This window comes from Pithys albifrons, chromosome 2 (assembly GCF_047495875.1).
Source record: "Pithys albifrons albifrons isolate INPA30051 chromosome 2, PitAlb_v1, whole genome shotgun sequence".
Classification (NCBI taxonomy): Eukaryota; Metazoa; Chordata; class Aves; order Passeriformes; family Thamnophilidae; genus Pithys; species Pithys albifrons.
Window position 1 is genome coordinate 118,341,782 of NC_092459.1, and position 15,714 is coordinate 118,357,495.

Below are 15,714 nucleotides of genomic sequence, written 5' to 3' on the forward strand. Positions count from 1 at the left end.
TCAGAACAATAAATGATTCAGGCTGATCACCTTTGAAATATGAAAGCTGAATGGTTTTTTGGCACTTTACAAACCTTTGAATTATTTCAGATGTGTTGAAAAACTTAAGTAAAAAGTCTTGCTTGTTAGTGTGAAAACTGAGGTGAAGAAAGGGAGGATAAAGACTGAAATGTAAAGTGTGATGTTTTCCTAGAGACACCTACAGACACTTGGGTAGTCTGAATATTCACGAGGATATCTTGGCTGAGTTGTAATTAATTTCTAATGATGTAGTTCTCAAAACTGTAACAAGCTGAGATGAATTTTTCTTCTCTGCAGGTGCTAATGCGAAGGAGCAGTAGCACAGCTGAATTAGATCTGAAGGCAGACTTTCTGCCATCCCATGGAAATTACAGGGACAGAGAAAAAAGTGAGTTCCAAGAAACAGTGTTTTTCTGAAGTGTAGCAGTTGAACTCAACGCCACAGTTTTGTGCTGTTCCAGAGAGATGAGGTGCTGTTGGTGCTTGTGGTGCTGTGCTGGTGTGGGCCCTGAGCCCTGTTTGTGCTGTGCTCTGTGCTGTGCAGGTGAGAGCGTCAGCAGCGACACCGACGTGGACATTGCGCTGCTGCCCTGGCAGGCGCCCGAGGACGAGCCCGAGCCCGGAGCGGCCCCGGAGGTGTGTGTGGATGGCACTGCCCCACGCTGGCTGCAGCTCAGCCCCTCAGAGCCTGCTGCCCTCACAGGTACTGTGCCCTGTCCTAATCCCTGTGTGGGCTTGGCACAGCAGCCCAGGGGTGTCCTGTGTGGATGGCACTGCCCCTCGGAGCCTGCTGCCCTCACAGGTACTGTGCCCTGTCCTAATCCCTGTGTGGGCTTGGCACTGCATCCCAGGCATGTCCTGTGTGGATGGCACTGCCCCATGCTGGCTGCAGCTCAGCCCCTTGGAGCCTGCTGCCTTCACAGGTACTGTGCCCTGTCCTAATCCCTGTGTGGGCTTGGCACAGCAGCCCAGGGGTGTCCTGCGTGGATGGCACTGCCCCTCGGAGCCCCCTGCCCTCACAGGTACTGTGCCCTGCAGAGCACAGGGGGTATCCTGCTCAGCTGGCTCAGAAATGGGGTGTTTCCTTGGGGCTGTGTCACCAAGTGCCCCTTGCCATCTTCCTGTCATGGCAGACAAAGGGACGCAGGTGGCAGGTGTCACACACAAGCTGATTTATTAAACTACGTATAACATACTTAAAGAAAGAAAATCAAGAAGAAAATACTCTGAGATTAGCTCAGTTGGTTAAAAACTTGGTTGTAATAATGCCAAGGTCATGGGTTCAATCCCCTCTGTGGGCCCTTGACTTAAGAGTTGGACTTGATGATCCTTGTGGGTCCCTTCCAACTCAGAATAGTCTGTGTGTTTGTGAAAAAGCTAAAGAACAAAGAAACTAAAAAGCACTTACAAACTACAAGTTACCCTGTATGTATATCCTAAATCTCACCCATGGTCAGTTCTCATAGGTTTATGACAGTGTCCATATTGACTTTATTACAGCTACTAATTGGGTGTTACTCACTGACTAGATGTACCTTTTGGTTCATGAGAAATTATCTGCACACATTCTATTCCTATAGCTTCCTTCTCTCAAATCTCATCTCACTTTATTTTAGTTATCTTGCCCGTTTTCTCACAGTTTTAATTATCTTTCACTGTTCCCAGCTGTACAAGGAGGTACCACTCTACCCTAGGCCTTCCTGCAGCTTCAAAACCTTCATAATTCAAAAAACTTTCATAATCTTCACATCTTCCTTCAGAAATGAGTTTTGCACACCCACAGTTGAAGGAATTTGGATCATCCAACTGAAACTGCCAGTAAATGGTGATGCAGAAAACCATCACCCAGCTGAGAATGGTGCTCCCTGTGTCAGATTGCTGCTGCCCTGCTGGGGCAGGACTGGTCACTCCTTCTCTCCTGGCCTGCCTCAGTGTTCAAGTACAATACACTAATTGATATTTTACATTAATGGGTTATATTTCATAGCAGAATGGTCTAAGGAAATTTCTTACTCTATTTTTTCACCGATAGGAAATAACTGGTTTATTCTTTGCCATTTGTAAATGTCCCTTTCATCTCGTAATGTGAGTCAGAGATGCTATTTCAGGAATTAATGCAGTAGCAGGGATATCTTACAGGCTGGTTTGCTAACAGAAAAAGTTTCAAGGATATTTTTTCATATTCACTTTTTCTTTGAAATGCAAATGATTTAATGAACCACCACACCTGGCACAGCAGCTCAGAGTGCTGTTGTAAAGCAGGCAGCAGGTAATGCTGCCCTTGGTAAGGATGATCTTGTGTGATAAATTCACTGTTTTCATTGTAAGGATACAAAGAGAAAGAATTACATACAGTAACCTGAAACGTAATGTAGGCTGGAAGGAGAGGTGGAGTAACAGATGTATCATTGCCCAGCAGAGCCCAAGTGCCCTCTACTGCGTTCCTGCTTCTCACCCAAGTCGCACAACTTTGCTTTGCTGTGGAAACCCAATGGTGTAAGGCAGAGCAACCACCACAGACAGCAGAGGTGCCATTTCCCTGAGGACAGATCTGTGGAAGATGATTCTAATGTGCTTAATAAATAACATCTATTTTAGCACTTTATGGTTTCATAATGCTACAATAAAAAAAATCCCAAAGTTGTTTTCCAAAATAAATTCAAGCAAACACAAAACCATCTAGAATGGCTCCTGTTTTGCTAACCATCCCTGGGTCCTGGGAGCACATGAGCTATTTCCTTCTGCCTGTGTAGAGTTTCCTGATACTTCCCCCACACCTTGGCTGCTGCAGGACACCTGGAGCACAGGTGTGCTCCTGCCTGTGGGCAGGCTCTGCTCTGTCAGGAAAGCAGCTGCCAGCTCCTGTCAGTAAAACATGCTCCTCAGTATGGGACTGGTTTCTTTCTGTTTAGGAACTAAATTCCCTCATCCTGGCAGTGTTCTCCATCTCCGTGGGCACACTGCTGTCTCAGGAGCTGCTCTGTGAGTGGTGTAGCCTGAGCACATTCCTTCTGACTCCTCCTCCATATGTTTTTATTCTTTGTTCAGTTGCACTTCCAGGTTGTCCTGTACTGTGTGATCTTAAAAGAGAAAGGCCTTTTAGCAATAGAAATAAAAGCCAGTTATTGATTGAATACATCTCCCAAGGCAAGCAAATGCTCCACTGACCTGCGCTTGCCTCCCTGCTGAGAACCCCCGGGGTGTGGACAGTCTGCTGTGGAACTGCCTGCTCTGTGCCTGTGATGTGAAGCCCCTCTGCCTCCCCTTTCTGCCATGTTCTAATTTCAATGAGCCGTGAAGGGGGTCTGAGGGAAGGAACTGTTTTGACATAAAGATGGTTAGAAGGACTAATGTTCCTGTTTATTGACTGTGCTTACACTGCATTTCTAATTCATGGAAACTGGACATTTTACATTTACAGACAGTAGTGAATTCCTTGCTGATGACTGCAGTATAATTGCTGGTGGAAGCCTTATTGGTTGGCATCCTGATTCTGCTGCTGTTTTATGGAGGAGGATCTTGGGAATTCTTGGAGATGTGAACAATATACAGTCACCTAAAATCCATGCAAAAGTTTTTGGGTACCTCTATGAGCTGTGGTATAAACTTGCAAAGGTATGTGATGCTTACAGGTAATGCTAATGACTTTTCTTTTGTTGTAAAAATGATTAATAAATATTAAGTATGATTCAATGTTAGCATCTGGAGCATTAGTGTGTCATGGGAGGGTTCTGTCATAAACTGATGAAACTGGTCCTGTTTGGTTTCCAGTACCTACCCCTAGTAGAGAATGATCCTGTCCTGTCCAGTGACAAGAGAATTTAAATGGGGTGAAGAAAGAGTAGTAAAGAAAATAGAAGTATAGAACAGATGCTGGTACTTGTGTAAAGGCCCGTGGTGTGACCCAAACTGGTCTTGCTTCAGCCAGTGAGCAGCACCATAGCAAAGCTTTCCAGCTTTGATTGAAGTAGGAACTCTGTATGGTGCAGAGTGTGGTGCCTGAACATACATAAAATAGGATTTAAAAGTAATAGTATTGAAATAAAGAGCACTGGAAAAATAAGCTGTCAGTTCTGTTAACACTCTCCTTTTAAAACCATCAGATAAGGGACAACCTGGCTATCAGTGTGGACAATCAGTCGACTCCCTCTCCTCCCGTCCTAATCCCTCCTCTCAGGATATTTGCATCATGGTTGTTCAAGGTAAGTCAGTTCTAAAATTCTCACACATGAGTGTTTTCTGGGGTGTGTTTAGTCGCCTTATTTTTAATGTTTACAACCGCTGCTGGCTAAGACAGCAAACGCCCTCCAAGAGTCTGTTTGGGCCTGGGTACCTGTCAGTACAGACCCAGAGCAGCCTTGCAGAGAGCTGGGGGTGCAGCTGTGCTGGCTGTGGGGAGCGGGGCTGACCCGTGTTTGGGGGGTGTGTGTGCAGGCAGCCACACTGCCTGGCCAGTACAAGGAGGGCAAGCTGCAGGTGTGCCCCCTGACCCGTGTGTGTGTGTGCAGGCAGCCACACTGCCCGGCCAGTACAGGAGGGCAAGCTGCAGGTGTGCCCCCTGACTCGTGTGTGGTGTGTGTGTGCAGGCGGTCACACTGCCCGGCCAGTACAGGAGGGCAAGCTGCAGGTGTGCCCCCTGACCTGTGTGTGTGTGTGTGTGCAGGTGGCCACACTGCCCGGCCAGTACAGGAGGGCAAGCTGCAGGTGTGCCCCCTGACCCGTGTGTGTGTGGTGTGTGTGTGTGCAGGCGGCCACGCTGCCCGGCCAGTACAAGGAGGGCAAGCTGCAGGTGTGCCCCCTGACCCGTGTGTGTGTGGTGTGTGTGTGTGCAGGCGGCCACGCTGCCCGGCCAGTACAAGGAGGGCAAGCTGCAGGTGTGCCCCCTGACCTGTGTGTGTGTGTGTGTGTGCAGGCAGCCACGCTGCCCGGCCAGTACAAGGAGGGCAAGCTGCAGGTGTGCCCCCTTACCTGTGTGTGTGTGTGTGCAGGTGGCCACACTGCCCGGCCAGTACAGGAGGGCAAGCTGCAGGTGTGCCCCCTGACCCGTGTGTGGTTTGTGTGTGTGTGTGTGCAGGCGGCCACGCTGCCCGGCCAGTACAAGGAAGGCAAGCTGCAGGTGTGCCCCCTGACCTGTGTGTGTGTGTGCAGGCGGCCACACTGCCCGGCCAGTACAGGAGGGCAAGCTGCAGGTGTGCCCCCTGACCCGTGTGTGGTTTGTGTGTGTGCAGGCGGCCACGCTGCCCGGCCAGTACAAGGAGGGCAAGCTGCAGGCGTTCCGGCTGCTCTGTGCCATGATGACCCGGCGCCAGGATGTGCTGCCCAATGCCGACTTCCTGCTCCACTTCTACTTCGTCATGCGCCTCGGCCTCACCAGCGATGACCAGGTATGGGCTTTAGTCATGAACAACTTCATATTGGTGCTCTCGGCTCCGCTCTGGAATGCCCTGTGCCATTGCGTGCAAGGACAGCCTCAAACAGAACCAGAATTAGAACTAATGCCATCCCCTCCAGACTTGCCCTTTTCAAGACAACTTCTTCAGGGAATATTTAGAAGAGTCATCCCAGCTCTCTTCTGCTAGTGCCAATCTGAAAGGAGCACTGAGACAAAAGGTTATTGTACCACTGTAACCAAGAGGTGCTGCTAAAACATTCTACTTCTGTGCACAAGTGTTGTTTCGGGTCCCCATGCCCTGAGTTGGCGTGATGAATAAAGTATTCAGTGTGAGGTGAGGAAAAGACTTAATCTGTTGAGCTGTCAGGTGATTATTGGGCCACAGAAACAGCTCAGTGCTCCTAAAAACTATGAGAAATACTCTTTAGATAAAACAGAGAGTATCTACAAACATTTTCATGTTTTTATAGCTGTAGGAGTGAGAGCAAGGGCTGAAGCTGTGAGAGGGATGGCAGCAAAGGGCACAGGGACCCCTTGGGAAACTCTGGGAATTATTGCTGATATGTGTTTAGGAAATCAGATAGGTTGGGTTATTTCTGAGATGGAGGAGAGAGTCTTGTCCCTCAGTTCCTTTCCTGAAACATTAGAATGTTTGGGAAAACCTTGCTTTTAAATAAAGAATAGAAAGGAAAGGGTTTTCTTCTGGAAAATCCCAGGAATCCCAGCTGCTGTTGCAGCTCAGAAAAAAACCCATCAGTATCTGCAATTTCTAAAGCACAAACAGGGGAAAATGGAGGTGTGGGGGGAACTCCTCTTTTTGGCACACTCAGTGTGTCACCTGAGAGGAACCAAAAGATCTGCTTCCATCTCACTCCCACCAGAGCTAGCAGAGTCCCCTCAGTCCCTCCAAGAGACTGGTAACACCTGCTGGGCCCTGAATTTAAAAACCCCACAGCAATAAATCCTCTCACACAAACCACACCAAACTGTACAGAGGTACAACCCAGAAGCTGGAGAAGAGGGAGCAGTGGGGGCAGCCTCGACCCTGCACATCACTCCAGAGTTTCCCGGATATTTGGCAGCTCCCACTCTGCACATCACCCCAGAGTTTCCCGGATATTTGGCAGCTCCCACTCTGCACATCACCCCAGAGTTTCCCGGATATTTGGCAGCTCCCACTCTGCACATCACCCCAGAGTTTCCCGGATATTTGGCAGCTCCCACTGCACATCACTCCAGGGTTTCCTGGATATTTTGCTGCTGCTCTTTGTTCTCCATCCTGGCTGGGGTTTGCTGTGTTGCCTCTTGGTGGCACCCTTGACCACGGGTTTACTGGTGTGTGACTGACCTTCCTGTTTGGTTTTCCTCCGCTGTGGAGCTGGGTGAGGTGTGAACTCAGTGCCTTGGAGCAGCCTGTTAGTAGGAGGCAGGACCCTTGCACCACACCTGTATTTCTGTGCCTACTGGGTGCTGAGACTCGTGGGGCCCTGTTATAGAAAAGGGCACAGAATTCTGGGGCACAGCGTAGCTGGAATATGGATCCTGGCATGGTTTCCAGGATTTCAGTTAGTGCCAACCAGAATAAACTTGGGAGCAGATATTTTAGCACAGATTGGTTTTGTTTACCAAGCACAGACATAAATTTCTCACTTTTAAGGAAAATCCACAGAAGGAAGGGGAGGAGGTGTCTCATGGAGGAATTTTCCTTCTGTATGAATCACTAATCCAACTTTTAGCATTTATGTGAGAAACCACAGACAGCTCCAGGAAATCACCTTGGCTGCTTCAGAAGAGTTCTTGGGTGTCTCCATAATTAAAAAATTACAGTCAGAAACCTCTTTGAGCTGAATATGATTTTCAGTATTTTGGTTTGTATCAGAAATGGCTTTTAAAATTTATTTCTCTTCTCACTCCTCTCTTAAAGACTTGAGTGTAGGAGATTTCTGCTGAATTGTGTAGCTTTTGGCATTGATAGAAAAACAAAGTAATCCATTTTTGAGTATGTTATAAATGAATGCAATGTTATTCCCAGCAGGTGCAGCCTGACTTTGCAGTCTGGTCTCGTGGGGCAAAGAAAAGAGCAGTGTGAGGGTGTATTTTATAGAAGGCTCCCGTGGCACTCCAAGCTCAGGATGTAGCAATTAGCTCAGCACAGGAGACAGCAGGGTAATGAGCTGCAGCTAATTTGTCCATGTGGAAGTGTCCAACAACAAATATCTCTGGAGAAGTGAACAATTCTCTGCAAGAGTTGCATCACCTCTGCAGGTGGAGAAGCCATTGCATCACTGTGAGCCTGGTCTGGCGCTGGGATTGCCTCCAGCATGGAGGGGCCCCAGGTCAGAAGGGAACATCTGTGGGTGGTGCCCCCTCCTGCTCTGCCCCACACAGGGCATTGCTCTGCTGCTGGAGGCAGCCAGGGGTTTGCCCTGGTTTTAGATGAATGAAGCTCCCTGAGGTTCACAACATTCCCTCCAGCATGAAGGAGAGTGTTTGCATGTTCACTGCCTCGTTTGGGGTCAGTGGAGGTTGTTCACCTACAGCTGCTTTGGTTCCTCAGCTGGATTAGTGCACATCAGGAACTGTTCCTGGGTGTGGTTTTTGGGTATGCCTTGGGATAGCCTGTTGCATTTTGGGTAGGTATAGCTGCCTTCTACTGCCAGGGGGGCCTGGTGGTTGGAAAGCTCCCATTCCAGTGATTGGAGCTATCTGTGTCTTTTGCTTTGGACAACAAGTATGTCTTTAAATTAACTCAAAGTCTAACACTGCAACACACATGTTTTACAAATGCCTGAACTGGAAAAGGGAATGTATTTTGTTATTGCTACTGGCTGCTTATTGTAGCAGTAATTTTTGCTTTGTTCACCCGAAGAAGTCCCTAAGCATGTCCTTGCTCCACAGCTTCCTCCCTTTTGCTGAAGAACAAAAGTACTCAAACACAATCCAAAAAGCTACAGACATTACTCAGCCCCCTTCTCAGAAAAGCAGCTGTTGAGATAATTGTGATTCCTTGGGTCTGGTCCTTCTGGTACTTAAATAATCCTTTGAGGTTGCTGGTGGTTTTCTCCTAAGAATTCTGTGGATTTTTGTGACAGTCTTATTTCTGTCTAAATTTCCACTCTTAGTTTGAGAGAACACAGAGCAGGAGAGCTGCTTACCTTGTAGGGACTGTGTGAAAGAGTTGACAGATCTTCAGTATCTCTTCAAGTTTCAAACCTCAGCTGTACAGTGTCATTTTTTTTAGCCAGTCTCACCTGCTGTGAGGATGAGCATCACTCCTGTGCCTGTGCCTGGTGTCACCTGTCACCAGCACTGAGGTGTCACCCAGCATGCACAGGTTACCTGCAAAGTGAGTAAATGGGTCAGTTGTAGCCCTGGCTTTGGAAGTGAGTTCTAAGAAATAAATGTAATAAATGTACAGTCACACTTACTTGCCAGGGTATCTTTGGAAAAGGGTGCTTACATACTTAAGGAACATAATAAAAGGTACAGGCTTCAGAGCTTCTCTGTGGAGAGGACAAGAACAGCCAGGGAAGGAGACTGTGTGGTGGCTTTTTCAGTGCAGTGATGTGAAGGGCAGAACAAGCTTTAAATATGGAAGCAGAGAAACCCAGCCCAAATCCAGCAGGGCTGGCAGATGTCCTGGGTGATTAAATGTCAGCACAGGCAGCAGGCCTGCCTGCTCCCAGAGCCCAGCCTGGCTGCAGCCAGGGCACTTCACAGCTTTGTTTGTAGCTCCATTCCCTTCAGCAGTGAAAGGATGGGTGGATGAACTACTCTGTCAGTGGGGATGGTGATGTACTAGTGGATGTTACATGTCTACAAGCCTCTTTATTTGTTTAAAATGCACTGTTGGTAATTGTGGAAAGGAGGCTGCAGCAGCTCTGTGTGAGCTTATGTAGAAACACTGGAGCTCTTGGTGTGGGAAATTGCTAATTTGTAATAAACATATTCAGTAGAGCTGCTGCTGGAGAAGCCATATTAATTAGTTTGTATTAATATTGGTCTGATATTTAAATAAGTATTTGTGGGCTTTTGTATCTTTCTGCCCAGTTGTTGCTCATCAGTGGGGAGCACTGTACAGCTTGCAGGGCGTCACTGGGACTGGCAGCAGCCTCCTGAAGCTACAATAAATGAGTGCCTTTGCCTTTGTCCCCCATGGAATGGGGACTTCTTGCCTGGATTTCTGCCTTATGGCATTGCACACGAGGACCCTTAGTTGCAGAGAAACCATAAAGCTGTTTAGGTTCTTTCCCAGACTGCCATTTAAAAGGAAATAATATAGTCTATTAAGGCTTAAATTCCCCTATTTTAGCTTCTTGAAATTTCCTTCCAATGACTACCATGATTTTCTCCCTCTTTTAATCCACCCCCCTATCTCATTTTCTGTAGAAAATTTGCCTATGTGCCCCCATTATGTGCTTTGAGTGCTTTGAAAAAGTGTTAACAGACAGCATGTTTCCAGTAGCGACAAACAAAAGTCCAAATGCCAGGGTCTCACAGGAACTCTCACATCCCCCTCTGCTCACCCAGGGCAGGGGAAGTGCTGCAGAAAATCGCTGGCAGATTGACTGGAAGCAAGGGGGAGCCAGGCCATGCCAGTTGGAGGAGCTGTCTGAACCATTTGGGTAGTTCTGTTCTTTTCTATTTGCTTGGCTTTAGTACGTGAGCCCTTTCTAAGCTGCTCCATCCCACCCAAATTCCTGTTGTGTTGTTGGTGTTCTGTCTGTCAGAGTTTGGAGAGTCCTGCCACGGGCATTTGGGAGAGAGGTGTGTGGTGACAGCAGGTCCTCTCCACACCTGAGGCAGTGCTATGGTCTTGGCACCCTCAGCTCTGTCCCTGTGCCCTGTGCGTGCTCAGAACTGCTGTGTGCATGAACCAAAATGCTTCTTTCAGTCCTTAATTCCGTTGTGAAAGTGTCAAACACACTTTGAAAGGGGAGAAACTTGAAAACTTCCTTTGTTTCCTTCCAGCCTCGAGGGACTTGAGCAAATGTGGCTCGTTTGGAGGTCAGGTGTTAACTGGCACCTTGGAACAGAGTTTTCTGGTTAGGTAATCCTGGGCTTCCTCAGGTGGTCAAAGTACTTGTATTTTTATTGGAACTTAATATTTGACAAGTTCACTCCTGCCTAAAATGTGATGGCAGGTAGGAAAACTTGGAGTAAGTAAATGGAAGCATTTTTTCCTTTAAAAAAAGGAAAAGGGAGGATTTACCACTTAAGTCTTGTGTAAATTAATAATCTTTCCCATGCTGTAAATCTCAGCCACTAATGAGGTGCCTCTCAGTGAGGAACAGAGTGAACTTTCAGTGAAAAATCCATGTTGTTCCTGTTGAGGGACAATTGGAAACGTGAGGCAGGCAGCTGGCAGGCTATTTGGTTACACCTGTAATCTGCAAAAGCTTGAACAAAAATTAGGTGAAGAATATTTTTGCAATTGACCTTTCAGTGAACTTGCATAAATTTATTTTGCTTACTCGGTGGATGTTTATGACCTTATAATTTGGATTACTGAATTAACCTATACTGAAATATGATGCCATTTATAGGGTTAATGCATTTGAGGAGGACATGCATGTGATTGCCCCTTCCTCCTCTCCCCTCCTCCCCAGCTTTAACACTACAGAGCATCATTTTGAATTGAAATAGTCCGTAATGGTCCTTTTTTTCACTTTTCTTTAACAACATGAACACTAAATTATAGCTGTGCAATTATGTAAACAATGGAAATGCTTCCAGAATGAATACTTCCTTTTAAATTTTCATTTTGTGTAATTGCTGAAAGGTTTGGAGCCATAATAAACAAAAATGATTTTACACATTTATCGTTCTAAAGGTCAATTATGAAAGAAGTAAAGAAACAACACTGTGCAGAATGAGTAAACCAATTTCCATGGCCATCACCATATGTTTTTCTTATGGCTTGTGTTTTCCAGTTGCTGTGTACACAGCATTCAATTAAAGTGATTCATTGACTAGGCTGGGGCTGCTGCCCAGAGTTTACATTTCCAGGCCCGCGCTTGGGAGGGCAGGAAGCGCCCGGGCTCTGTTTGAGTTACCTGATTTTGCAGTATCACTGATAGCACAGATGTTCTCATTCCCTCGCGTTCTCACAAGCCCCGCTCTGCTGATAAGTTCCCAAAGCTACTGAATTACTGCCTGAAATCTTGTTTTACTGCGAGCTGGGCTGTGCTGGGAAGTGTGCAGATTGGGAAAGGGCAGAAAACCTGGCAGGATGAGCTCCATCCTGGGGTGGCTCTGGCCATTCTCGGTGCAGTCACATCAAGCAGAAGGACAATTCCATAGCCAGGATGTATTCTGCCTTGTCTTAGTTTAGATGAAGTCACTGGGACCATCCCAGGCACGCTGGAATGCCTGAGCTGAGCCGTGGCAGGGGAACAGCCTCCCGGAGAGTGTCTGTCCAGGCCCTGGGGCAGTGGGTGCCTCTGGGCAGCTCTGTGTGTGTATCACAGCATGCAGCCCATGCTGGGAATGCAAAGGGAAGTCGAGGATTGGCTCAGTAGCTTTTCAAAGTATTTTTTTCAATGGTTTCTTCCTATGGAAAATTATCTTTTCCTTTTTTTAGTAGTAGTGGTGTATCTCCTAACAGCAAACAGAGCCCTGCAGGCCCATTTCTCCAGCCTTTTGGAATGTGTGTGTTGTCTCAACACTCATAGTAAAGTAGTTGTGTGATTCTGTCTCTCCTCATATTGAGGTGTTGGGTGCAGGGCCCAGAGGCTCAGAGTCCTTGCGTGTGCGGCAGATGGGAGCGGTGGGCTGAGGGACAGGAGTTGATGCAGCTGTTGGAGCAGGTCCCTGCACTGCCACCCTGGGCCAGGTTGTCCTGGGCTCCTTTATCGTGCACATGTCAGCAGACACGTGCTCCCATCTGCTGCCTGTGATTAGGGACCACCCCCCGCCGTACCTGGCCCTGCCACACAGGTGTGGGTGTGCCCACCAGCCCCTCATTGTGACAAGGTGAGTCCTTTGTTCTGCCCCGGCTGAGTTTACCCCCTGCTTTATGAGTGCTGCATCCATCTGCTCTGCATGCTCAATGTTTGCATTGACCCATATTGACTGAAAAGGTATCAAAGGAAGTGATTAAAAGTAGTTTAAACATTAACTCGAGAGGCATTTTAGCTTATTCAGGAAAGTGAAAGCATTATCTGCTACTATGTTTAAAACTAATGCTATTTATTTAAAATACATAGCGTGTATGTCATCGGATGTGGGTGTTAAAAACACGTAGTGGAACACTAAATAGGGATGTGCAGGTGTTTGGCGGGGCTTTGATAAAACAGTGGTGATGTTAGAGCATCTCTTTACATAGAGAAAATTGGGTTTGTCAGCTTTAGCTTCTGCTGTAGAAATTGAGCATGTGGACACATTCTGAGACTCTTAAGTTTGGGCCTTCTTTAACGTTCCAAAACCAGTAAGGATGGACATGGAGGAGTTTGGGGTCACCCTTTCTTGGGGTAATGTAGATCAGCTTAGCGGCGGTCGAGGAGGCAGAGACAGCTCAGGCTGCAGCCTGATCAGAAGGCTCACCCAAGGCAAAGGACTTTATTTTTACTAACAGCTTCACTTTTATCTACTCCTGTATCCAACATGCAGCAGACCATTGGTCAGCAGTTCCCCTCACATACATGGAGAGATTCTACTGGCTACAAGGCATCCACGTTATACAGAGGGCTCTCTGGTCCTTAAGGATGCATCATCAGTCACCTCAGACCTTAAGAGAGCCAGACAGCCTAGAACCACAGCCTAGAACCACAGCCTGGCGTTGGGGTCAATCACCTCAGACCTTAAGAGATCCAAACAGCCTAGAACCACAGCCTGGAACCCCAGCCCAGAACCCCAGCCTGGCGTTGGGGTCAATCACCTCAGACCTTAGGAGATCCAGACAGCTTAGAACCACAGCCTAGAAACCACAGCCCAGAACCCCAGTCTAGAACTGCAGCCCAGAACCACAGCCTGGTGTTGGGGTCAATCACCTCAGACCCTAAGAGATCCACTCACACACTGTCATCCCCACAGAGAAGAGTTTTCCTTTGCAACTTTCCTTCAAAATTTTATTGAGTGAGAAGTAGTTTTCTGCCCAGTATAGAAATAGCTTGATCTAACTTCTCAGCAAATACAGTGTTGCAGGTAAGGATTATATAGATTTATGCCTAATTTTAAACCTGCTGAAAGCTTGGGGGAAGGAAATCTTAACTCAAATACAGGAACTTCACTCTGATTTGGAGAGACTGTGAAGGCTTGAAACGTGGAAGGATTAAGGTTGAAAAGCTTATCTGGACTGTGCTGTGTCACAGGGGATGATGAGCAGAGCGGAGAGTGCTGGTGTGTTCCTTCAGGGCAGGGGGAGCAGGTGTTGGGTCAGCTCATGTTCTTGTGGCACAGCACTTTGAGTGAAGCGATGCAGGAGCTCACTCCTCTGCAGTGCTGCAATGCCTCATCTTTAGTCCATTAAAGGTTTGGATGTTTTGAATCCAAAGTCTTATTTAACAGAATGGTTGTGCTTAGGCAGAGAGACAGGGGTGTGTGGTTTGGGTTTTTAACAGGAATTTGAGAGTACAAATCTTAACCAAGATACCAAGTGCACTTTTGCCACTCTGTGCATCTGGAGCAGAAGGTGGTAGTTACATGACAGTCATGGTGTTCTGTGAATTTGCACCTTATTTAGTGTGGGACTGGTGAACCTCAAAGCTAAATCTTCTCACACTCTCCCTTTTGCTTTTGGGCTCTTTTGGTGATTGGGGTTTTTTTGTTTTGGGTTTTTTTCTTTGTTAATTTGGTTTTTGGTGTTTGGTTTTTTTGTTTGTTTGTGTTTGGTTGGGTGGGGTTTGGGGGTTTTTTGGTTTTTTTTTTAGCTTATTTCTTCTGACACAGGTAACTTCCCTTGCAGGATATCCTCAACACTGTCATAAAGCACTGCCCCCCTTGGTTTTTCTTCCTGGGCCTGCCTGGGTTCACGCTGCTGATCGGGGACTTTGTGGCGGCGGCAGCGAGGGTGCTGCGTGCGGACTCTCTGGAGGTGAGCGCGGCACGGCTAACGAGCGCGCCGGCTAACGAGCCCCAGCGGGTGCTGCCTCGTTATTGCCATGCAGGTGGCTCTGGGGGCGGGTGCCGTGGCAGCTGAGGAGGGAAATGCCCTCATCATGACAGGGCTGACACACTGCTATTGCAAAGGTGTTTCATCAGAGGCGTGAGGAACCCTCTTCTGGGCAGCGCTGGGGCTTTGGAACCTCATCAGCTTTAATTCAGTGAGCAAACACTGCAAATAGGGAACTTTTTGGGTAATACAGGATTTCTGACTAAATGTCAACACTAATAGAAATGTGACTGAATGATTGAATTATTGAAGGATAAGTAAAATAGCAAATCAATGATGGCTTGCAAAAATAAGGGTAAAGGTCTGGCAGTCCTGGGAAAAGCAGGACAGCTTTGTTGCAAGTGAAACACCGGCTCTGGGGAGACCTTTCTGTCTGTTTTGGCCCTGGGCTTTTGCTGCTGCTCTTGACATTTGCCTGGCCAGTGGGTGGCCCTGCACAGGGCCACAGCCCTCTCCTGTTTCAGCAGAACTGGAATGGTGAGCCCAGCCACACTTTCTGTCATCCCTCAAAGAGTTTGATCAGCCTGATCACTGATCCAAAGGTTAAAGTGCTAATAATAAATGAATACTCAACTTTCCATGGGAAAAAAACCCCAAAAACATCACCCCTCCATTTCTCCAACAAGCATAAGACTGGACATGCATTGTATTTTCCACATTACATGGTAGTTAATGTGTTTCTAGCTCATGCCACAGTGCTTTTGGTGGTTTTATTGAAGTAGGAATCTCTGTACACACTGGTGTTATCTTTGCAGTCAGTATGAGTGCACTGTTCACTCTGTGTCACAGAATCACGTAATAGCAGTGCTGGGTTAGTGCTTCAGTCTCTCACTCAGCTTTCCTTTAGGTGATCCTGTACTTTCAGCTGACACCAAATGGCTGATTGTTGCATTGGGTAATGACAGAGGAGGTACTACAGATGTAGAATGTGCTCAGGAGCGGGGCCAGGTGCCTGCTGGAGGAGCAGCTCAGCCTTACAGAGAGCAGAGCAGCAAAAAGCAGGGGCAGGAAGGTGTGTGTTAGTTACTGCTTTAATACAGCTTTTGCTGGAGTTGTGAAGGAAAAGCTCCTGGGATGCTTTGTGAATCCAGCACACTGAGTGTGGCAGTGCATGCTGGCCTCAGAGCTGATGGCATCTTCATGCATGAAGGTGTGTCTAGTGAATGTTTGTGGTTACTTGCCCCTCATC

The 15,714-nt window shown here is 47.3% G+C and overlaps 1 protein-coding gene across 1 annotated transcript in view; it reads left to right on the top strand.

Moving 5' to 3' along the window:
• Window positions 1-15,714, top strand: part of RALGAPA2 (Ral GTPase activating protein catalytic subunit alpha 2) — a 99,866-nt gene that overhangs the window by 31,330 nt on the left and 52,822 nt on the right. Inside the window, exons 19-24 of the mRNA XM_071547582.1 lie at window positions 319-409; window positions 566-724; window positions 3,443-3,636; window positions 4,125-4,223; window positions 5,250-5,405; window positions 14,319-14,447. Coding sequence (XP_071403683.1) covers window positions 319-409; window positions 566-724; window positions 3,443-3,636; window positions 4,125-4,223; window positions 5,250-5,405; window positions 14,319-14,447 — 828 coding nt within the window. The remainder of the gene's footprint in view (window positions 1-318; window positions 410-565; window positions 725-3,442; window positions 3,637-4,124; window positions 4,224-5,249; window positions 5,406-14,318; window positions 14,448-15,714) is intronic.